Source organism: Molothrus aeneus, chromosome 2 (assembly GCF_037042795.1).
Source record: "Molothrus aeneus isolate 106 chromosome 2, BPBGC_Maene_1.0, whole genome shotgun sequence".
NCBI lineage: Eukaryota > Metazoa > Chordata > Aves > Passeriformes > Icteridae > Molothrus > Molothrus aeneus.
In genome coordinates, this window is record NC_089647.1 from 56,327,656 (window position 1) to 56,352,895 (window position 25,240).

Sequence of the window (25,240 nt, forward strand, 5' to 3'; positions counted from 1 at the left end):
TAAAATCTCTTTTGGAAATAATGAAGAGAGGATGATACAGAGAAAGCACTCCAACTCTCTTCTTAGGGTCTATATTCAATGCCTGGGGCAGGAGTGTAACATTAAACGCTTCCTAACTTCTCTGTGCTTACAGATGTTGGCGAGTCAGTACAGGCAAATACTAGGGCAACATGCTCTGCCTCTCTTGCTTTTCCATTCCCCTGTTCTTGTGCAGGTGGGTCTGTATGAGTGTGGCAGGTGAAGGCACTTCTACCAATGGCAGAAGTTGACTGCTGGGGTCATTGATGCTCCCACAACTTCCAGAACTTGTCTGCAAAAATCACAGTGATAACAGTTGGACATCTTTCTAGAGTACTCATAATTTCTTGGTTTCTGGATACTAAATAAATTATAACAGTACTGTCACTGTCAAAGGTGTAGTTAGTTGGTGCTTTATGGTGAATTGTCACTGTTATTTTTCAGGATGAGTCAAGCCAGGCAAAAGTATAAATTACAAAGACAGGGGAGGAGTTAAAAGCAAGGTGGGTAATAAATGGTTATTACATTTGCCTGACTACAATACAGAATTTATAATCAGAACAATTATCTCAGTCTTCTCCACTAAAATGTTGCTTCCCTCTTTTTCCTGGCCTTCTCCTATTTCACTGTTCCCAAGCTCACAAATATTGATGTAATGTATGGTTTTGGCTCCCACAGTAAAAAGTCTTAGGAGTAAAAAGAAAAGGCTTAGTCCCACACAGCATGTCTTACACCAACACAACACCAGAACAAGCAAGCTTAGTTAAAAGACAGGACAAAAATGGTTACATCATTGAAAAAAGTAAAGGGACTTCATTCTGCAATAGAATCCAGCCTGGGTAACATAGGTGGCTTATCTTAGATGACACTGAGCAAAAATGAAGGAGCATCACCCAGAATACAATCAGGCACATGGACAAGAAAGCAGTTGGGAATAGTCAGCATGGATTCATTCACCAAGGGGAAGTCATGTTTTTGTAACCTGTGATGAAACAACTGGCCTGGTAGATAAGGAGACAAAGGTGGATATTGTTCACCTTGCCTTCAGTAAAGCTTTCAGCACTATCCCCTAAGACCCTCCTAGAGAAGCTGATGAAGGATAGGCTGGATGAGCAGACTGAGGTGTGTTGAAAACTGGCTGCATGGCCAGGCCCAAAGGGTGGGGATCAGCAGCACAGAGTATGGCTGGAGGGAGGCCAATAATTAGCAGTGTACCTCATGGGACAATACTGGGTCCAGGCCTGTTTAACATCTTCATTAACGATCTGGATGATGTGGTAGACTGTATCCTCTGCAGGTTTACTGATGACAGAAAACTGGGAAGGAGTAGCTGATACACCCAAGGGTCACACTGCCATCCAGAGGGACTTCAACAGGCTAGAGAAATGAGCTGGCAGTAACTCATTAGGTTCAATGAGATGTCCCAAGTCCTGCACCTGGGAAGGAACAACCCCAGGCATCAATGTACCCTGGGGGCCGCCCAGCTGGAAAGCAACTTGGCAGAAAAGGATCTAGAGTACTCTTGCACAACAAATGGAGCATAAAGCAGTTACATGCCCTTGCTGCAAAATAGGCCAGGGGTATGCTAAGTTGCTGGTCCAGGGAGTGAACCTGCCCCTCTCCTCAGCCCTGGTGAGGCCTCACCTGGAGCACTGGAGTGTCCAGTTCTGGGCTGCTCAGTACAAGAGAGACATGGACATACTGCAGACATTCCAGTGAAGGGGCTGGAGCATGGGATATGTGAGGAGAGCCTGGGGGACCTACAACTGTTCAGCCTGGAGAAGGTTCAGAGGCATCTTACATATGTAAATCCCTGAAAGGAAGATGCAAAGAGGACAGAGCTAGGCTCTTTCCAGTGGTGCCCAGTGAAAAGATAGGGGTTATAGGCACAAACTGAGACATGAGAGGCTCTCTGTGAATATCAGGAAACAATGTTTTACAGTGAGGGTGACTGAGCACTGGCACTGGTTGCTCAAGGTAGTTGTGAAGTCTCGACCCTTGGAGATACTAAAAAGCCACCTAGACACAGCCCGGACTAGGTAGCCCTGCTTCAGCAAAGGGGGTGGACCAGATGGCCTTCAGAGGCCACTTCCAACCCACAAGTCACTCCATGATTCTGTGAAAACAGAATCCAGGTAAATCAAGTCATCCAGTTATGTGTCCAGCCATGAACTGCAAAAGTATCCAGCAAAGATCACTTTGTCAGAAATCCAGATCCCCAAATCAACCTCATGTATTCAACTTCAACCAACTGCTAACAGAAGAACCTTTTCCGGCAGAAGTATAACTTTATAAAGAGAAAGTTACAAGAAGCAGAGTAGGAAAGTTCCATGGATTTGGAATTAGAAATTTATTTTAAATCAGCATTTAAATACAGCAAAACCAATAAACCATTCTTGTAAATGTAAACTGGAAACTTCTATATATAGTTAGTTCAAGGCCTGCATGTTTCTTTAAAGTCCTTACATAAAGTTTTATTCAGCAGATTAGTTGCACACTACTGTGCCCTCAGCTTTGGTTTCACCAGCTCACTACACATCTATGAGATGGGATGGCTTCTCAGCTTTAGGGAAAACATGTAGTTATATATTTAATGGCACTAGGTGCAAATTTATATAAAATAAACCAGCAAAGGACTATTTTTTTCCTGGCTGTAATAACAGATTCCTGTTTAAACATCGTTCAGCTGCCTAAAGCCAGGGATCCTTGTTCACAAGAAACAGGACATTTTTTCAAAGTTTACACCAGTGACTTAATTTATAAAATTATCTGGTAAACAGGAACTGCAGTGAGGGATACTTTCTGAGGTTTATCCAGGTATTTTAACCACTTTTAAAGCATGAATAGAAAGAAACATCAGAGAATGGGTTATGTGTAAAAGTGCAGGAAGAATGAAATCTGGCTTAATTCTTCACACATCCCAAATGCTTCACCAGTAAAAAAGGGAAATAGGGAAATTTTCTGCAAGCTATTTTTGAAAAATTTCTGTCAAGCATGAAATGTTTGGAAAACAGGCTCCAGGCAAATGCAACTTAAATCAAAATGTACAATACAGACCAGAATGGTCACATTTTTAAGTATCTCCTTTTTTCCCTCTGAAAAGTGTTCAGCTTCCTTGTAACAGATCAGTCTCAAGCAACTCATCTATGGACTTTTAGCACCACAGCTGAAATGCTTTATTGCTTTTTCATAATGAAACTTAAAGCTTCAACATCTCCAGACACTCTAGGGAAAAGGACAGTGCATCAAGTCGGAGATAAGGAGCTTAGAACTTGAAAGAGCTCTCAGCTTCATTACATTTTTTTGTCACTGTCAGAGGATGGGAGGGGAGGGGGAGGGGAAATGAGCAAGTGCTAAATGGAAGAAAAAACCCTAAATGCATCACAAGTGCACACTAATGGCTTTTGTCTAATTTTTCTTTTCCTAAGCATATTAATTTGCTATTTCAGTTTTTGTCTTACTTCTAAACTGCCTGAATATAGAAAAGAAAAATCCCAACCCTGAGTAGAAAATGGAACAAAATGGAATCCAAAGCACTTCCCCTCTCTTTCTGTGGTTTGGGTGTTGCTCAGGCTGGGAACATCAAAAAGCCTTCATCACTTAGAAGATAATCACCATCTGTATGAAACAGCAGATAGTTCACAACCAGGGAAAAGCTAAATCCATTCCAAGAGTCAGCTACTGGCACAAAGCTGAGTCATGCTGGTGAAGCCAGCAGAGGAACTTGAGCCTTTTCCAGCCATGTTCCACCTCCTGGAGACAAGAAGAGGCCCCAGCACCTTTGCAGATGTCACTGCAGGACCTGTCGGCCCTGCTCTACACTACAAACAGGGCATGGGGAACATCTGGATATGCCATTACCCCCTCTACACACAGCGCCATGCACTTACCCCTCTGATAATCCCAGGGGCAAAATTTAAAATACAGTGCCTCTGAGACTAGGATTCAGCTCACCAGAGGACAGTACTTAAAGCAGAGTTCTGCAAATGGGTTTGAACTCCCAGCATTATCAGTATACACTGCTAACATCAACACACAACTGGAATGCACAGGAAATTTCAAAACATTCCCAAATCCAGGAGATTATTGCTGATCTAAAGGATAAAAACCAGAAACATGTTTCCAAACACAAATCCATTCCTTGCACGTCCCTGTGGTTTATTAAAGGGAGAAGTCAAGCAAGAGCGTCTCCCTTCAAGGGAACATCAACACAGACTATATATAGACATTTACTCAAAATAGATTTTTACAAAGAAAAAAAGAATATGGACAGCTGTGCTTCAGCATATTCTTACAGAGCATTCTTACAGAGCAAACCAGAAAGATTAATCAATCCAGGATACAAACAAGGTAATGTTTGCTTAGCAATAGCTGAAATCAAGGGAGTCCACATCACGTTTGGAACTTCAAGGATAGTTGCTGACCTCAGGATCTTAGGAGCCTGCCAACACAGGAGTAGCAAGATGATTTCACCAAATTAAAGAAGTAAGAAAGACAGTGAAAGAAAAGCAGCAGAAAGGCCAGAGAAGAGAAAGACCTGTGTAACCTTCAGGTGAGCAGCCCTTTGAAAAAAAACAAACTACACTGAGATAGAAGAGCATCTGAAATAGGCTTGAGGCTATCAGTAAAGAAATCATCTCCTGATGTTACTGAGATACAGCTGCAGTAAACTGGATTTTGTAAACAGGCAGAACAGCGGCAGAGGAATACCTCCACTAGAATCCATAAGCTTTCTGCACTTAAATAAAGCTTAAGAGCCTGAACTCTGGGCAAATCAAGAGTCAGTATAAAACTGAACTGATGTCAGCTTATTTAAATTTAAAAAAAAGAAAAAAAAAGTTTTAGGATAATTTTTCCCAACTTTAGGAATATCTCTGTTTGTCTCTTAATATTTGAAAAGGCAGAAGGAGTGCCCAAACCCATAGATGAAAAGTTTTAAACTTCTTGAGAAAAGGCTTGTCTTATTTCTTTCTGATGTGGTTGGGGGAGGTTAAGCAATTCTCACATTTCCTGAAGTTTTTGTAGTCCCTGAAGAAAAATCTCAACAACAACTCTGAAAAGATCTCAGTGGCAAGAAAGAAGCAAAATATGTCCAAGTCCAGAGAAATTAACACTATCTCTGAAACATGCTGCAAAACTCTGGCAACACGTTCTGCCTCCCAAGCCCAGAGTGAATATTACAAGCTACTTCTCTAAAATCAATTAGAAGTAGCTAATCTCCATGATGCAAACAGAGCTGACTGATGTCAGAAGCAACAGGATATAAATAAATAAAGTGCTAAAAGCAATCTGCCTTTCGGGACTAGTTGCAATATTCAACTTGAAATCATGACAAATCCCAAGAATTGAGATCCCAGTACAACTGGGTCACCTCCCATTGAAAACAGCAACTGCACAAAGATTAAAAGAATTACTTTATCCTTTAAGCTGGTTCCACATAAGTCATATGCCAATAAACTTTACATCCCCAACCAAGACGGAGGATATGCTACATTCAGAAATATAGATAAGACATAAGGTAATCAGAGGTCTGTAAGAAAACAATAGAAACTAGAAGAAGACAATATAAATTTTAACCACACTTGAAGTGCAGTTGCTCCAATAGAATATTTGGTTTCACTAACTTACAGAAAAACCCTAATCTTATAAAAATAATATATCCAAGGATAATCAGCATATATAAATATTTAGATTTTTCAAAATCTATCCAAATTTACAGAATACCAAGAAAACCATAGACGGCTGCAAAAAGATTTTTTGTTGTTGTTTAAAACATATTAAGCTGCATTCCCTACTTTTCAGTCCAAGTGAACTCATATGTCTGACCAAAAAAAGTGGAAATCAGAGAAAAAAAATAAATTTTTGTAACAAAGTTACATTCAGGGACTAAGTTTAATGAAATGCCATTCATGTTTTGTTTGGGTCTTTTTAAATATAATAAGAAAAAATACATTTAAAAAATTAACCCATAAAGGAATTAATTAATTAAAGCAATTAAATTGAAAAACATTAAGTACTGTTCAGAAAAGTTAAATCAGGCTGATCTATAATCATGTTTAATCAATCATTGAACTGAAAAGGCCAATTATAAAACTAAAAAGACCATCATGCAATGAGATGAAAAGCTAGGGGATAAAAAAAAGTAAGAAGGAATAAAAAGAATTTTTAATAAGAAAAAAGATTAATAGATAATAAGCAGCTTGTTATTCTCCAACAAAATTTTGTGGCATGATTCTTAAACTGGAAGAGAAGTGTAAAGTAGCAATACAGGAATATTTGCAGACAGCACAAAATTTTGATTACTAAGTTCACCCTCTTGATCTCCAAGGCACTTCAAAGTGAGCCAAGCAATGTATTAAGTAGAGAGTACAGTGACTTGAAAAATTTCAGCGTTAGTAAAAACAAAGAAATACACACCACAGAAGCACAGATTAAATATTTATGAGTTACAGCTCCAAATTAACAGAGGAAGGATGTTAGTACCAAAATAGGGGACACAAAAATTCACACTATGCCACTGCAGAAAACAGACAAAACTTGGAATCCATAAGGAATGTAAATTAATTTATAAAATAATCCCAGATGTCTGTGACTTGGGCTTCCTTGAGTGTCAAGCATGTAACATCACTTACAAGATAATGCTGCAGAGTAACAATCAGGAGAACAGCAAGAATAAGTAAGAGTATAGAAGAATGTTGACAAATATTATTTATCTTGGAAAATAGTTAAATCAAATGGAGGTAATATAAAAATTTAAAATATAAAACTGAAATAGTTTATAAGTTTCTACTGCCTTTGCATCATAACACCAGGTGAGAAAACTTATTAAAGCCCAGCACTTTAGAAGTTCTCCAAAGAAGAATTTTTTTCATAGAATAAGTAATCAGGACTCTATGGTCTATATGGTCTAAAGCATTGCTAAAACCAATACATCAGCAAAAATATACTATTCTAGACATTTCTGCAAGCATATCCAGAATCCTAGTAATCAGCATTATTAGCTGGAACATATAGTCTCCTTTCCAGCCAGTCTCTAATTACTAAAAATCACAGTAGGCTTTCCAGGATAGCAGATCTGCCTACTGCAGCTTCCTCCTGCTGAAGATGACAACTTTCAGAAGATGCATATTCAACAAAAAGCACTTGATTCAGCACCTGATTCAGAAAGCTGAAAGCAAGCGCCTACATTTTAGGTGCCCTGGATGACAAAGCTGCTATTGTAGCTAAGGGAGAGTCAGGTAATAAATCATTGGAGTCTAAACTGAACTGAGCAATTACAGAAATTGCTTTAAAGACCTATTAATTTTATTTTAGATACCTAAATTTAGGGGCCTATAAACCCATCATCAAGTCCCACCCAGAAGTTAGGACAAGCTGAATCCCCATCCTGAGTATCACATTGTTTGTTAACTCTCATATTCCTGGAGACAACTTTCCAGAATGACAGTGAAATTATTTCCTCTGTCACTCTTAGATGCAATTAGATTGAGCCAGCTATACAAAGTAGTGCCTCAAAACCAGTATTTTTCCATATTATTATTTTCCATCACATTTGTCATCAAAAAACCCATAACTGATTTAAGAGTTTCAAATAAAAGTTTGGATGGATTAAAATACAGATGCTGCCACATGAAGCCTGTGCATTTAATATGAGACTCTAACACAGATTTAGAGTACCCAGAGTATTTTATACAACCATGTGGCTCAACTACTGAGGGGCAGCATGCATAACATCTACAGATTTTTTTCCTCAGCAATGTGCATCAGTTCTTCAGCATCAAAAGCAAGGCAGAGGTAGAAACGTAAGCCCAAATTTCAGCTAAGATAATTTCCTTTTAAATCACAATCCATAGTCACCTTTGTTGCCTTGAGGAACTTCATTGTCTGAATATGCTTGTTCAAGAATCCTTTTAGCATTTTAAAATCCCATCCCTTATACCTGTTAGAACAAAAGCACGCCACCATTGCTCTACAAGCCCACACTTACACACCAGAGAACACTCTTCAGCCCCATTTGGTCTCGAATCTCATATTGAGAACAATACAGAGGGTTTTTCTAAATGCACTCAAGGTACCAACAAGCCAAACTCCATCCCTGCAAACCAAAATGCAGAAGGAATTTCAGCTCTCAGCAGAATTGCTCACTCCCCCATCTGCTTCTGTGCAATAAGGTTGGGAGACTGATTCATCCCAGGAGCCTCCCCAGAGGAGTAACATGCTGAGCAACTACACTCCTCTGGCTGTGCTGAGACAACACAAACCACTCCCCGAGGCAGAAGCAGAGTTCTGGATCAAAACATGTTCTGCAGAGTGCTCAATATCACTATGAGGACTCAGCACGCCACTGAACTGGCCATGGGCTGAGCAAAATCCCCCCTGGGTTCCTGATGAGGCTGACGGAGAGGGTGATCCAAATTTCTCACTGGATGCTGGAACCTCTTCACCCTCTTCCCATAGACCTGGGACACTGGTACCTAACAAAGCCATAAGAAGAATCCAGCCTTGAGTGTCTTATGTAAAGGTTCTGAAGTCAAGGGACACCCTTCCTTCTAGGTTACCTATTAACCTCTAGGTAAGGATGTTTAGAACTACAAAGCACTTATAAACTCTTAAAAAGCAAGGTTGTACACTAGAAACTTACTGCTAGAAGTGAGTTGATCATTCACTGAAAGGTAATATCATCAGCAGTAAGGAAAATAATGAAACAAATGAGCTGATTAAACTTTATCAGCCCTGTATTTTAATTAGCAGATATTATATACCTCAAATTTCCCTTTAAGCTCAACTTGTTTGCAGAGAGATAGCAAAAGTAATTCCGGTGAACAAACACTGGTATTTAGTTACATAAAATATTCTGCAAGCTTGTGCATTACAAATAAACTCAACCTTAAATCTGTGTGTTATGACTAATTTTAGGACTTGAGTTTTATCCAAAATAAGAGCATGGAAAAACTTGACACACACCTCTGCCTTCAAACAGACAAACTAGACAAGGGAAAAGAAGGCAAAACAGTAATTTCTACAAGCTGGGGGTGGGAAATTGAGGGGAGAGGGGGGAATGTAAGTGAAAGGACAAAATGTTTTTTAAACAAAAAATTAAAATCTTTTTTTTAATATAAATTTGTAGAGGTGTGTTTTCCTGGAAAATCTGTCCCTTGGTGTATATTCCATCTACATCAGTTTGTGTTAAAAATATTATCTATTGGGACAAAGAAACAAGAGTGCATTAACTGGAGAATGCTAATGTTAATGATTTAATTTTTGGCGTTTTTTTAACAAATAGAATGCTAACAGATCCCTTAGAACATAAATAAAAAGACCCATAATTTTAAGAAAGACAGAATTACCTTTTTAAGATGGAAGAAAATAAAAAGGCAAAAAAGAAAAGTTTCTTTTTATTTATAAGGAGTATTGCTGGATAGCTAACCACCCACTCCACCCCTAGCCCCTGAGTCCAGCCCAGTGCAGGCGAGGTCAGAGATGTCTCACTCACGGAGCTGTGTTGCTGGGAGACTGGGTTAGGCAAACACAAAGAAAGAAGCCAAAAGATTAAGCAAGATGACGACTATTACCATATTTCACAGTCAAATCAGACAATTCTTCAATCCAGGAGAGCTTTACATCCAGATAATTTTTCAAAATTAATTTGAGGACTGTTTGCCCTAAAGTACCCAGGACATGAAAATAAACAGTGTCTCTGAAGCTGTTAAAGCTGTAGCCAGAGATTTCTTTTTTCACTACTGCCTTCCCCAAAAGTCATGATACTAGAAGGAAAACATGCTTTTGGTGAAGAATGAGATGCTGAATGGGCCTAAAAGATTACAAAGGATGCCAAAACACCAAGTAAAAAGCCCAAGCATCCCACTTTTCTGAAGAAGTAGAACTTTCAGGCAACAGAAAGAACCTTTCCAAAAGACAGGCTAGTACCTTACACAGGCACCACCTCACCTGAGACCTTCTGTCAAAGTAGTCTTTTTAATTGCATTCCTAGTCAGTAAAGCTTAGATTGACACAACACACTGGGCTGTCAAGGCCAACACGAGCATGTGTTTGACGTGCTCTGACTGCTTCAGCAGCTGCCTGGGAGATCCCACAGCAAGAAGAAACTATGAACCTCTCATGAGGCTTGCATTTGACTGCTTTCGAGAAGAAAAACCAAGACTGGTAATATGAACGAATATGGGTCACCTGGGGAATTAAAAATGTCAGGAAAATTAAAAATTAACCTTTTAATAGAGACATGTAGTTAAGGAAAATGAAGCCATTACAGTCAGTGGGACATCTCAAAATGTCCTTCAAAAGGACAACTTCACCAATGGTATTCCTCATAAGTAGCTCATGTTCAAAATCTTTTTCTCCAGAGGTTAAGAATCAGCAGAGGAATTGTGTCAGACATTAGCACTTAGTTCTAACAGACAGTTGAACAATAAATGACAAATCATTTGTGTAAATAACACCTGTGAACTTACAGAAATAGGGATTTATCTATACTATATGTTCTTACAGCAGTATCAGAATCAAGGTGAGACTGTAGGGACAGCTTTTCCATGTGACAGAACATATACGGCTATGATTGGCAGTGAAAAAAATAAAATACATTTCAATATAGGAAAAAAACAAAAATGTTAAGAAAATTAAAGCAAAAACACAATTACATTTGATTTAATTCAGCATGTCACCTCTAAGAGAAATTATAGCACAAACCCATAATAAGCACTAAGTACTGAATCTTGTATTTTTAAGGCCTTCTATCATCATCTTTTCTCACATTTCTGCTCACTGAAATAAAATGCCCTGTAGCTGACGTGATATTGTTCTCATACATTAAACCATTTCCAAAAAAAGAAATTTTATTTCCAAACAGAGGAAAATGAGCAATTGAGAGGATCCTCAATTTTCTTAGTAACAGTCTATCCACAGCTTTCAAAAACAGTGTTAAAATTGTTCCATACCGTGAAGCTGTTGTTGACATTTTTTGTGCTTGATTCAGCTACACTGGCATCTGACAGGTCAACTTCATCAAATATTAGAGACTGTGAAGGGAAAAGAACATAGAAGCATTAAATTAAGTCTGAGTCCACTTTCAACTATGCTTACAAAATGTGTTTTCATTTTATTGCGTCTATTCAAATTAGAAAATAAAAATGGAAAATAAAAGTAGTGAAAAAAATAAACACACTGATGATTTGACAAAATTTCATAACTGGCCCTAAACACAGTCCTACTTGCTATTCTGAATGGTACATGAGAGCATAAAAAAAGGGCTCAATAATTATATTGCTTTAAAATCTCTTTTAAAAGAAGGGGGGTTTCTTACACGGATGAAGCTTTAGAGTGTCTACTGTGCAGCATAAATGTGGTGTCAGAGGCAAGAGATTCCCACACAGTAAAATGTATTTCGTTTTAGGATGGAACTCTAAAGTCATGTAGGAAGCTATGATATAGTATCCATATGAAAAGATGCATCTCAAAGTGCTGAACTGATCCCCTCCACTCCTTTGTCTGTTCAAACAAGAGAAATTTATGTCTACTCTAAACACTCCAGCCTCTGGCAAAGGATCAATTAGGTTCTGTTATGCTCATGATGGGTTTTGTAGCACAGAAGAGCAGACCAACAAAAATGCCTATTTTTTTAGCCCTAGCATGTTTTTCCTCTTACATGCCACAGGGAAGAGAATCAATATTGGGAGAATTTCAGCATGTCTGGATTCAGCATGCCTTTGAGTAATGGCACAGCTGCCTACTCGTAAGACCTTCTTTTCTCATCTTTATCACGGAATGGTTTTAGTTGGAAGGGACCTTAAAGATCAAACCCCCTGCCATGGTCCAGGTTGCTCAAAGCCCCATTCAGCCTGGCCTTGAACACTTCCAGGGACGGGGCATCCACAGCTGTTCTGAGCAGCCTGTCTCACCACCCCCACAGTAAAAAGCATCTTCCTACCCAATATCCACATATGGATATTATGGATCCCCTTTCAGTTTAAAGTCATTCCCCCTTGTCCTATGACCACATGTCCTTGTAAAAAGCTCCTCTCCAGCTCCCTTGTACCCCTCCTAGGTACTAGAAGGCTGCTACAAGGTCCCAGATCTGACAGCCTGTCTTCATAAGGGAGGTGCTCCAGCCCTCTGCTCATCTTTGGATCTCTTCTCTGGACACACTACAACAGTTCCATGGCTCCCAAGAGAGCAAGGGCACAGACCTCCTGGAGTGAGACCAACAGAGACCCAAAATATTCCATATTCCTCAGCTAACATGGCAGGCTCACATTTTCAAAATATCTCAGCATTATGCTGTGATTTGAGGTTGCCCATCTCAGAGCTCTTATCTGCCATGCTTATGTTTTATATAAACTGCTCATGGTCTCACCAATTGCTGAGAGGTTTGACAACAGAGGTCCTGCAGTGCTGGGCTCCCTGAAGCAATGGTGCTTTCTTTGATTCATTATAGCCACACAACAGTGCACCATCCAGCTGCAGTCCTACAGTCCCACAAGGAGAAATCTCTGTGCCTTTACTAAGAGTTTTGTGGAGAAAACAAGGCTATAGAAGATGATGGAGACCTGAGGAACCTCACCTACAGATCCCATGAGATGCTGCAACCCCACAGGGTAAAGGAGAGTAACACCCACAGCTATAAAACAGCACAATCTGAGTCAGCCAAAATGCTCTTGGCCCCAGCCTTGGGAGGGAGGAAGGAAATGCCTTTCAAAGAGAAGATAAGTATTCCCCTCTGCCCACCCCCAATTCTCCCACCAAAAAAATTCAATAGATGGGAAACAGCTTTTTCCCTTATATATCAGTTTTGGCAGAAAATCAGCCTATCTTGATTTCACATAACTATTTCTATGGGCATCAGAGCAGAAGAGTTTTAATCGAATGCAGCCTTAGTGATAACTTTTAAGCATTATCCATTTATTACTTTTTTTGACTGTCTGAGAGCCACAAAAAAACCCACAACCCCTTAAAATGACTTTATTATTTGTCTGAATAGACAAAAAGGTTCAAATAACTGTGATAACTCCATATGTAAAAAATCAAGACAAATTACCAATCTTTCTTGAAGCTAATCTAACCCATTACATCCTATATACAGCAGTTTTTACATAATACAACTGTGAACAAATCATTAAATTATTATTATTAAACTTATTAAGTGTATTAAACTTATAAAACTAAACAAAACTGAAGTCACAAGTAAAAGGCATTAGACACTAATAGCACAGAATTACCTTTGAATCCTTAGCATAGTAAAGGGTACGACCTCGAAGTTTGAAATAACGCTTTTTCCACCTCTGAAAAGAGCTGGTTTGCTTCAGTAGTAATCCTTCTTTTATGCTTGTCTGAAAAATATTAAAATATAGAAACATGTAGAAACAGCTGCACATATCGATTAAAGTTACACTTTTTAAAATTTATGTTACACCTCAATATAACTGTAAATTGAAACTTTATTTATTCACATTAAATAGAGACTAATTATTTGGACTACCAGATTTTGCATTGCTACTTTTTAAAGAATGACAATGTTGCAAAATGCTAATTTTACATTTAAACTGCAAATAATTCAATTGTCTGGATAGCTGCAAAGCCACAAATATTAAACTGAATAACAACTGATGGTGGCACAACATGGGAAAAAAATACTAAAACCATCAACAGAAGATAATTTCCAGTTCCAAAACTGATTATGTTGAGAAGAAAAACAATTTCCACACAGATACTAATTCAACAGGGTACTTAAATGTATCTGATTCAAGCACAAGAATTACTTTAAAATAGAGGGAATAATCTAGTTTGATGCAAGTCATGCAAGACTTTGAGTGTGTTGCTGAACTGAAGCCTTCAGCATGAAATCAGCTAACCATTAGAGATAATTATTATCTGGAAAGTGTGAGAACAGTAAAAGATAGGGATATTTTTACCATGCAAATATTTTTAGGCAAAATCTGACTCACTGATCCAAACCTTTCCACTGCATACTGAATCCTGTCTATATAAATACCATTTTTTGAAATGACTAAGAGGCAAACTAGTATATTTTAAAGGTGTATGCCGTTTGCACCAGTGTGTATGGGATTCATTCAATTAGAGAAATTCTCCACTTAATCAGACAAAACGACATGAACACCGAATAATAATTGCACGAATCTCATATTTTCTTCAGTGGTGAAGCACACAAGAGGTAGGAGAAAAAGGGAGTATGTCTGGATATTATATTGCAAAATTACTATTTCTAAATTATTTCCCATTTGTAACATAATAATGTGATAAGAATCTTATAATACAATTTCTAGATAATGTGGGACAAACATCATTCGAAGTTATTCTAGAGCTTCTGGAAAATTAACCAAGACCTGACCTAAAGTTTATAAACATCTTCTATTATCAGATGTGAAATTCTCTTGAACTTTAATGCAAGTAATAAAAACACAGAAAAAGCAGAAAGCACTTTACTGTTCCTACCATTTCCTCGAAATGAGAATCATTGCTGCTATGTACAGAGATCCCACCCTTCATTTAGATAGTCCTAATGTCACAAACCAAAAATGCAGTCCAATGATCACAAAGCAATTGAATTAATGTCCTCAGAAAAGCAACCTTCTCCAATCAAACATTGTAGCTGAAAGTCTAGATTTGTCACAGTTTGCTTCACATGCCAACAGCCTGGACGAGTGGATTCAGTCTCAGCCCTCCAGTTCTAGCAAAGTGATAGCAATTCCCAGTGGAAAGGGTCTGCTCACCACACACTATTTTAAAACACTTTGCAATTTTCTGATCAGACCCCAAGATAAGCTAGCTTTCCATTATATAAATAGATTTAATCAGTTAGCAAATACAAGCATTTCTTCAAAGCTGTCTGTTGTAGCCATGCAGCACCTGTGCTTCATATCACACTCTGAGATTTTGGAAGCTCATCACAAGGATGGGAGCAGATGACTTGTGTGTTTCTCAAAGGTCAGAGGATGTTAAGATTAGAGAGGTTCCAAGGTACTCCACATTAATGACAGACACTGACTTACTGGGAAAATTTCCAAAATGGAAGGAAATCCACACTTCCTAAAGTGCACTAGTTTTACTAGGAGACACAGAACATACATTATGCTTAATACTTTTGGGACTTTTAAACTGTGTTAAAAAAAACCCCATAAAATTCCTTAAACCTTGATGTATTACTCACTAAAAAATTAGTTAACTCTATCTTGTCATTTTTATCCCTACTAAACCATTGTCTCCTATTTCTACTTACTCCTTAAACACCAGTATCCCTAATAACAAACCTTCAAAATTAAATTTATTTTGCAAGTCAGCCATTTGAATAGCTTCCTAAAGCTGGCAGTAAATAACCTTGCAAGGTCTACATAATTTATTTTTGCATAAATTTTTTAAAAAATCTGGTAAACATTTACCCAAGAAGTAGAAGTACTTAATGAAGTACACACATGAAATTTATATTTTACCACAAATAACTATTTGAGCTGAGGTCTGACCATCTTAAATAGAAAAATTCATGGCTGCAGGCATCAAAACTGAGCACAAAGCTTTAGCCCAATACCCTTAATTAACTTTATTTAGACTCTAAAATGTTTAAAATTCCATCTGCCAATGAGTCATTAAGTAATCCGCTAATAATGCTTTCCTGAGTCTATACCAAGTAAGAGCATTTCCAGTAATTTCAGATTGGAAGGGACCTCCCAGGTTGTTGAATTTGGGTCCTCATTATTTCCTATGCACAGGTCATGTTAAGTTTTTCAAAAGCAATGATCAGGCTATAACTACACCTTAAGAAAGTAATTCTTTTTCTTCTCCCCATGGCAATTAAGACAGTGCTCCAAGATCTCACTGTTCTGAGAAGCCTTTTTATAATTAATCCCAGCTGGACATTAAATCTGAAGCATAAGCAACAATCACTCCAATTACATTAACTTCTTTCCTACTGTAATTTAGGAGAAACAAGAAGTACAGGTCCCACAATCCCACACTACTTCTCCCTTTTACAGAACTAGATCTCATCAGCTTGCCAAAACCTCTGAACATGCCAAAACCTCCCCATCCTGTATCTTGTGTCATCTAGTAATACAATGTCCCTCCAGAAGAATAGGACTATAATTAGAACAGAATAGAATAGAATACCTAACAATCTTTACTATTTTAGCCATTAGTAAAGAAAATTATTGAAAATATTACAATTACAACATCACAGTGTTCCACTGTGGTATATCTTCCAGAAGAAATCTAATTATAAAAATCACAGCCGTATTTCATAAAATTAAGGAATACATATGTCCAATTATCCAAGAATGTCATATGCAACTCTGCATCTCCAAAATCTCCAAAAAAATGACAAAAACCAAACTGTATTTGTGGGTATTCGGGTCACTAAAAATGAGAAACATCCTGTTTTGTATCAGCAGATTTTTAAATGTCCAGTATATAACACCTGAAAAGTCAAGCCAACAGTTTTTATTTAAAAGAATAGAAAAAGAATTCTTTTTAGAATAGAAAAAATATTCTTTTATTTAAAAGAATAGAAAACCAACCACATTGCCTTACTCCTCATTCACTCATGTTTGTAAAGCCCCACATTTCTGCAAAGGTAAATTTTTTACTTCCACTGCTGCCAGAAAGACAGAAAGAAAGGAGAAAATATTCTGAATTTAGAAAATAATAAACTAATTGTGAACCCATTATTGGCAACTACAAACTAAACCACTAAATGATTAAAGTCTACCCTCTACTTCTTTTCAGGTAAATAAGTGGACATGCTGCTCAAAATGTGTCAGGAGAGTGAATAAGAGAACATGAGGAAATTTCTGAAAGTGAGGAGGATGAAAATGAGAACATGAAAGGCCATGGAACAGGGAAGTCAGATGCAAATAGGAAATTAGGAGTGTGAAGAAGAATTTTAAGATAACCTTGCAACAGATGCTCATGCTGAGACTAAAATGTTCATAAAACTTTGAAAGATGAAACACACCTAGCAGGTTGGCAGGATCATTTTCCAACAGAAGTGTGAAAAGGATACCCAAGGATAAGAAGGCCACAAGAAAGAAGCTCACCAAATCCTCAGCATCTGTCTTTACCAATGAAGATGATGAGGTGGTATCTCACACACCATGTTCTTCAAATATTAGAACAGCTGCATCGACGTGGAGGGCATGTAGGGAAGTACAAGACCAGAAAAATCACTAAGTCATGTGGGCCAGGTGGCATTGACCTGGGAGCCTCGAAGGTCCCAAAAGGGCCACTGATACTAACATTCACTCCTGGTAGGACAGTAGAGTCCATACAAAAGAATATTGCTGAGCCCATACTTATCCAATTGGAAAGAGTCAACAGAGGTTTTGTGAAGGAAAATACTGCCCTGCTACCTACCATGTGTTTAGGAGGTGTAGAGGAAAGCAAGCAGATAAATGTAGACCTGGATTTTTAGAAAGCCTTTGACAAGGCTTCCCACCAAAGAATATGGAAGAAATGTGATTAGAGCTAAATTAGGAAAAGGGGCAGGATGTGAACTGAAAGCTGTTTCAAGGAAAAAGCTAAACCTCATTAACATTCTCACATAAAAGTAAAGAAGAGATCTGTGAGTCACAGTTCACAGTTCTCTAAGCTAAACCACAGCCAGAAATGCCATGCAATTTTGCCTATCACTAAGAAAAGCAACAAACCCAAGACAGAATATAATTTTGCTGCTCTATAACACTGTTGTGTCAGACAGTTCTGCTCTCTCTAACTCATGAAATGGGGTTAAGAGAAGGTACAGAGAAGGACAACACAAAAGATTCACAGAACAGTAGCTGCCTCACAACAACAGATTGAAGAGCAGAAGACCAAGGGGGTGATACGAAGAATGTTTAAAAAAGCATTAAGGAAAAGTAAGGTGACTGCAGAACTATAGCTCACCAAAGCCCACAACATTATAACAAGGAGGAATGTGACAAAACTACATTGAGATCAGCTTAGCAAAGATAAAAAGTAGCACATCTCTACATAGCAGGTAGTGATTTTATGAAGCTTGCTGTCACAAGAGATTGTACAGGCAGACAGCATCAGAAGCACAAAAAAGAAGAGAATAGACAAATTCTAGGACAGTGTATCTGTAAGTAGTCCCTTTAATTTGCCATGAGGAAGTACCATGGGAATGCACAGCCACCAGACTCACATGCTGCTCCTGAAGAGTCTTTTCTATTCCACTGCTGAAAGTGGATCATTGTGCAACCAAGCAAAAAATGTCACAGGTTGAGTTTCTACTGCTATGTAGACAGCATCTCTTTTGCTTTCAAGTCTGATGTTTGTATTTGCAACTGGGCCTAGGCCTTCATTTACTATAACAATGAATATTTGGATTCTTGACAGACAGGCAATTAAAGGAAAAAAAAAAGAGGAAGAGATAATATGATGATACTCTTTGATATTAACTCTCTCCTGTAATACTTCCTGTGATTTTTCCAAGTTGAGTACCAGGATAAAACCAACCCCCTTCTTTTCAGTATTGGAACATTTTTACCATCTGCATAGATAAGGCTTTAGGCAGACAGTGCCTTCATTACTTTACAAGGTAAAATCTCACAGCTCATAGTAACTCAGAGCCCCTTAAAATATTCCATGTGTTCATTGGATTGAAAATTATTTTTATTATTAAAAATGTGACAATCAAACACTTGATTTATATTAAAATTATGACTCGGGAACTCCAAGCCTGTGATTTTCTTGACAATCTCTTTATAGCAGCTTCCATTACTATCACTTAGGCTGACAGGTTTTTCATTAGTTATGTCAAAATAAAAATAGATTTTATCTACCAAGAATAAAAACTTCAGCAGCAGCTTACTGCAAGGTTACATTTTTATTGAAGATTCCTGTTCACAGTGAAAGGAGCCTAACATTCGAATATTAAAACCAAACAATGAATCTATGAATTTATACAGCTAAAAAGCATCAAAATAAATTTGAAAATCAGTATGTTTATGAACTAACATTGTTTTAATATCAAGAAAATCTTAATAAAACAAGTACCACCAAGAACTGGTAGCTCAGTGGAGCAAATGGAGCTGTATCATGGGGTGCCTAAAGCACAACATCTGCCTCAACTGAGATGCCCCAGGCTGTTGCTACTAACACATCCTCCAGGTTACATCAGTGGCAGAAATCACAAATTGCAGCAAGTTGCACGTGCTCGGTCTGTCACTGTTGATGACAGTTATCCCTGTCCTATAAAGGAGAAAACCAGACCAGCTAGCTGTGAGAAAACAGCTTTCCAAAATCTCAGAATGAAAGCCAGCCACACACCCCACCAAAAACACTAACTTGTCATTAAGCACCACCATTTCTGTATAACAATAAACACTGTTTCTTCAAAGTTATTCTTATACTCCATATTTTGGGGTCATTTATGTGGATGGACTCTAGCCTAAGTAAAACTCTAATACAAATAAATACCATTATACAGCTGTGCAGTGTCCTTCTTCCTCAACCTTCTTTTTCCTTCATGATCCCTTCCAGTCTATGCTAAGGAAATAGATTTTTGCACTACTATTGTTAAAATAAATAATAATTTTAAATACCTTTCAACTTCCTCTAATTGGAACACATGGTAATGCAGTAAGACATGAATTAAATATGAAATTACAGAGAAATTGCCATAATAAAAATATCTTAGTAGCAATGTGAAATGCAATTAGCAGACTGATTTAAAAATAGAGGTTGTAGCACGTAACAAATATGAGTAAGATATTGCCATATTAGGATAAAACGTTACACTTGGAATTTAAAAAAAATAGAAAAGAAATGAATACCCTATTTTAGATATAAAGTTGATACTAGATTGAGAATGGAGAAGAAACTTTATCTGCAGCTCAAGTATTTAAACTCCTAATTTCAACTCACGTACAGCATGTTGCTCTCACTCTCTGTTCTCATTAATCAGGGCATGAAACAGCTGCAATTCACTGAAAAAGGATAAAACACTTCATAGGACAGCAACTTGGTGCCAAAGATTTAAGAGTTTTGGTGGTGGAACACAACTCAGTTAACTTTGAGCAGTATTTCACAGCTACCATTTGGAGTATATGTAGTTGTTCCTTTTAAATTGCACATGCTCTGAGCAGAGAGATTTAAACCAACTAAGTCTAACTGGTTTTGAGACAGAAGAATTTAGATGGTACATATTTCACGAATAAAAAATATAAAACATAAAACTCAAAGAATCAAAGCATTCAGCTGAAGATATTTTCTTCCTTTACAGAATAATCTAGACTCTCAACTGCAGAGGTGGCATTTCATTTTAATCAAAAAGCTTCATAAATGGCTTTTTTGAAGATTGGGACTTCAGAAGTAATAAAAGCGAAACTATAAAGTCATTAACAATTTCTATTCTTACAGATGAGAATTATAGGAAAGAATGTTGAAAAACACAGACTTGTAAACAAAGCTGCAGGACAAAAACCTGCATTTTTGAGACATGACGTAGCACAGAACTTTCTAATTACTTGTTCTCTAACTAATTCTGGTACTTAGGTTCAGGTTCAATATATTTACAATTAAGGAGCATGGCTGTTGCAGAATCACAGAACAGTTGAGGTTGGAGAGGATCTTTGGAGCTCTATATAGTCCAGCCCACGTCACAAAGCAGTCACTTGGAGCAGTTCACCCAAGGATATCTATGTATCTCCATACACATATCTGAGTCTCTGCAAGGACAGAGATTCCACAACTTTCCCAGGCAAATGTTTAACCTGTCTTAGTGTTCAATCTGTGCCCAATGCCTCTTGTCCTGCCACTGGGTACCACTGAGCCTGACTGTTTTCCTTACACTCCTCAGATATTTGTATTTATTCATATGATCCCTTTCAGCCTTCTCTTCTTCAAGATAAACAGTCACAGATCTCTTGTCATATCAAAGATGCTCCAGCCTCTTAACCATTGTTGTGGCCTGCCACTGGACTCTCTCCAGCATGGCCATGTCTGACTTGCACTGAGCAGCCCAGAACTGGGCACAGCACTCTGGATGTGTTCTCACCAGGGACAAGTACAAGATCATCTTCCTTGACCTGCTGGCAATTCTCCCAAGCACAGCCCAGCATCCTGCTGGGTCTTCATTGTCCCATGACCCTCCTCTGCCACTCTGCTTTCCAATCAGTCAGGCCTTAGCCTGTCCACTGCTACAGTGGGATACGATTCATCCTCCTCAAATGTAAGACATTGCCTCTGTTGAACTTCATGGGGTTTCTTTTGGCCCATTCCTGCCGTCTGTCCCTCTCTGAATGGGAGCACATCTGGCACATCAGACATTTCTCCTCATTTTGTATTGTCCATACACTCTGCAGATACACCCTGCATTATCATCCAGGCCTTAATGGAGATGCTGCACAGCACTGACCCCAGTAACAGCCCAAGGGGTAAACCAGTAGTGACTGATCTCTAAATGGACTTTGTGTCACTAATCACCACACATTGGCTCCATCACCTTCCAAGGAATAGAGATGGGGCAGCTGGTTTGTACTTCCCCAGATCCTCCTTCTTCCTTTTCTTGAATATGAGTGACATTTGCTTTTTTCCAGTGCTCAGGAACTTCCCTTAGTGGCTACAACCTTGGAAAGGTAATGGAGAATGGCCTTGCAATGTCATCAAGCAGCTCCCTCAGCACTGAGATGTGTATCCCAGAAGGACCACTGGACTTGTGTTCATGAAGTTTAAGTGTTCCCAAACTTAATGTTCCTTCCCCTTCCACCACTTTCCAACTGGTCACGGGCACCTGGGATTTCAGAGGGCTACTGTGAACAAGGTAAAGTAGGCATTGAGTAACTTTGCTTCTTTCATGTCTTTGTTACCTGGTCCCATGCCTCATTTAGCAGCAGCCATGAGTTTGCCCCACTCTTCCTACTTCTACCAATGTACCTGTAGAAGACCTGCTTGTTGGCCTTCACATCCCTTGCTAGACTCTAGTGCAGATGGGCTTTGGCATTCCTAATCCCACCCACGCATGACTGCTTCTCTAAATTCCTTCTGGATCACTTGTCATTGCTTCCAGTTTTTGTACGCTTCCTTTTAATGTAAGTTTTTTCATAAGTGCCCTGTTCACCCATGCAGTACGCGGCTCTTAAGACTGGGACAATGACAAACTCATTCTCTCTGTCTTTAATTTCTGTCAGTTCTAAATGTGAAAGCCCTTGGAGCAAAACTGCACTTTTTTTCAAAGATTTCTTTTCCTAGAATTCCTTACACATATTACTGAGGAACCTACACCTTGCACAATTTTTTCCCAATGCAGATTTTCTTCTATGAAAATCTACAAGTTCTAGACAATGTCTGGAGGCCAAATTGGCACCAGAAATTCCAGTCCCAGTTGCTGTATTTTAATTATTTCAGAGTTATTAAATTTAGTAGGTGAGTATTTTATAGCTTGGTATATTCTGGAGAAAATTAAAGTTCGTGATGTAGTACTGAGTAAGTGCCAAACAGATCTGAAGTTTACTTCCAGGCCACTAACAGCCTTCTGTAATCAGAGACATCATGCTGGTACATTCACTTGTTTATGCAGCTACATATAAATATTACACGTGTACTTACTGAACCATTATAAATTTAGGAAACAACTTATTACCTGTGCTGATGAGTTTCAGTCATTAAAGAAAGCTTATGAAAGAGGGATCTTTCACAAGGGCATGTAGTGTCAGGACACGGCAGACAAGGGGGAATGAAACTGAAACAGGGTAGATTTAGATTAGATAGAAGGAAGAAATTCTTTACTGTGAGGGTCCTGAGACACTGGAACAGGTTGCCCAAAGAAGTTGTAGATTCCAAATCCTGGCAGTGTTGAAGGCCAGGTTGGATGGGGCTTTGAGCAACCTGGTCTAGTGAAAGGTGTCCCTGCCCATGGCATGGGGGTTGGAACCAGAAGATCTTTAAGGTCCCTTAGAACACACCCCACCATTTCATGCAACAGGAATTAGAGAGCACAGAAGTGACACAGCTGGACACAGCATCTCATAAGCCTGCATTCACTGCATTCACTTTCTGCATTCACTGTGAAAGATAATCTTCACATGTTCAGTCTCCAATCATAGAATCCTTAGACAGAATAATGGGGGTTTTAAAATCTGAGTTTTCACATGATCTGTCATTACAAAAACACACCACCCTTCTTTTCTTTCTATTTGAATGAAGTCTTCATCTGTCTTTGTCATCCATCCTTGAACTATTCCCAGAAGACCTTTTCCTAAGATGATAACAAAGCTTTCAGTTACAGCAATTCTTTACCACTAAAACTGATTCCCTTGTGTAAACTTTTCTTGTTGCCCTTTAAACTCATAAAGTGCTTCGGTAGGACAATGATGCAGATGTAAAACATCACCAAATTAACTCAAAGGTTGTTACTAACTCACAGTACTTTTTAATGACAAAGCACTCGATGGGACACCGGTTACGGTTCTTTACTTGGTACACTCCAACTTTCTTTTCTTTTGTTAAATCACACTAACTTTTCAGCAGGAGAAAATAATACGAATACACAGCTTTTAAATGAGTAATAAGGTTATTACTTTTTGACCAAAGTAATTCACAATCAACCCGTCAATGCCCAAACCAAATTTACATCTACAAGTATTTTTAAACAGAACAAAGATGGAAAATTGTTTTCCACAGTGGATATATGTTATGGAAGTCTTCTATCCTGTTATGTACTAAGATTAAGCTGAATATACAGCTCTAGAGGTAAACATGATTATGCTCTGAAATTTCTCAATGAAGTTTCTCACACCATCTTTAACAGCATTTATGAGTGAGAAGCTCTACTCTCTTCTGGAACGCAGATCAAGTGTCCTATTTATTACAAATGTGAAAAGCATGGAAAATATTTTTTTTTAAATATATATGGTTAATCAGATTTCCTCTAAGAATTTCTGATCATGTTTCTTTGGTATCTACTCTATTCTGCTTAAAATACTTTCATCCTCGTAATTGCTTACTTGTGTTTAATACAGGTACAAAAAAGTTCTGATTCATCCCATTTCTAAGCATTAAGTACTTAAGGGACATCTGGGATTGTTATCATTTCCCTTCAACAAGAGCTGAAGGGCTTTGCAAGATACACCCTAGAAAAATTTGCTTTCTCCTATGCTGTTACAGTCATGGAAGGGAGGGTGCAGCCACTGTGAAGTGTTTCAGGTCAAGCAGCCAATAGTTAAGTCTGAGCTGTGACAATACCCTTAGATGCTGCAATGACTGATGCACAGCATGCATGCCTTGGGACCAGTAATTTGGAGCAGAAAGGCAGGCCAGGTCTGAGCACTAAACCCACTAAAACTTCTGAGCCAGAGCATCCCATTATCTTTGCACTGGAGGCTGAGATTCATTAGAACTTTCTCCACATGCAGAGAAAGCCACAGAAAACCAGCTAAAAAAATAATCAAAAATATATTAATCAGATCAAAGCTGTATGACAAAAATTTTAAAACTGCAGGATGATCCTCACTCTCCTGTAAATTAGACAGGTTCCAAAGACGAGGCTAGCTAATTGTGGTCTTATACTATCTTAATTGCAAGAAAAGTAATTCAAGCTACTTTTTATAGCACTTTTCTTGTTAGAAAACCCCTTGAAGTGGAATATTTTAAGAAAAAAAGACTAGTTGAAAATGCCCTTTGACAGAGGTACTGTGAGTTTATTAATTGGTTTCAGACAGTAGACAGAGGTGCTGATCACAGAGACCTGGACGAAAGAGACGTGACAACAAAGTCAAAGCACCCGTATCAAGAATCAATTTCTGAGTCATCTGAGTAATCACCTGAACTTATTACTCAATTCTTCCAACCAGATTTCTGATATGATCTTATACCAGCAAGAAGTCTGGGAATAAATGTGATTAATACTACTTTTTTTTTTTCCTTTCCCCCTTTTTTTATTCATCTCACCAGAGATGCTTCTCAAACAATTAAGCCATCTGTACACTTTGTAACTTTCTAGTTAGGCTGGTTATTGTTGTAATTTTTACAGTTCCAATATAGATAATTTTTTAAATAGTTATTACTTATAATCCTCTATTAAAGACTCAATTTTAACAGGTTAATGAAAAACATAACTAAAACTTAATATTCTGATGCATAAAGCATAGTGACTGAAGGCAGGGAACTGTTTTCTTTGCATGTTAGTAGGTTTTTTAAAAGAACATAGTAGTTTTACTTTCTGCTGCCTTAAACACCAAAGATGAAGGCAAGATGCTCCTGCTGT

The 25,240-nt window shown here is 38.1% G+C and overlaps 1 protein-coding gene across 2 annotated transcripts in view; it reads right to left on the reverse strand.

Annotated features, from left to right (window-relative positions):
• The window catches only part of DGKH (diacylglycerol kinase eta), a 148,928-nt gene that overhangs the window by 54,989 nt on the left and 68,699 nt on the right, over positions 1 to 25,240 (reverse strand). For both annotated transcript variants that reach the window (XM_066571432.1, XM_066571435.1), the window contains 2 exons: positions 13,248 to 13,358; positions 10,971 to 11,051 (listed from right to left, as the gene is read on the reverse strand). In XM_066571432.1, the coding sequence (XP_066427529.1) occupies positions 10,971 to 11,051; positions 13,248 to 13,358 (192 nt within the window). The remainder of the gene's footprint in view (positions 1 to 10,970; positions 11,052 to 13,247; positions 13,359 to 25,240) is intronic.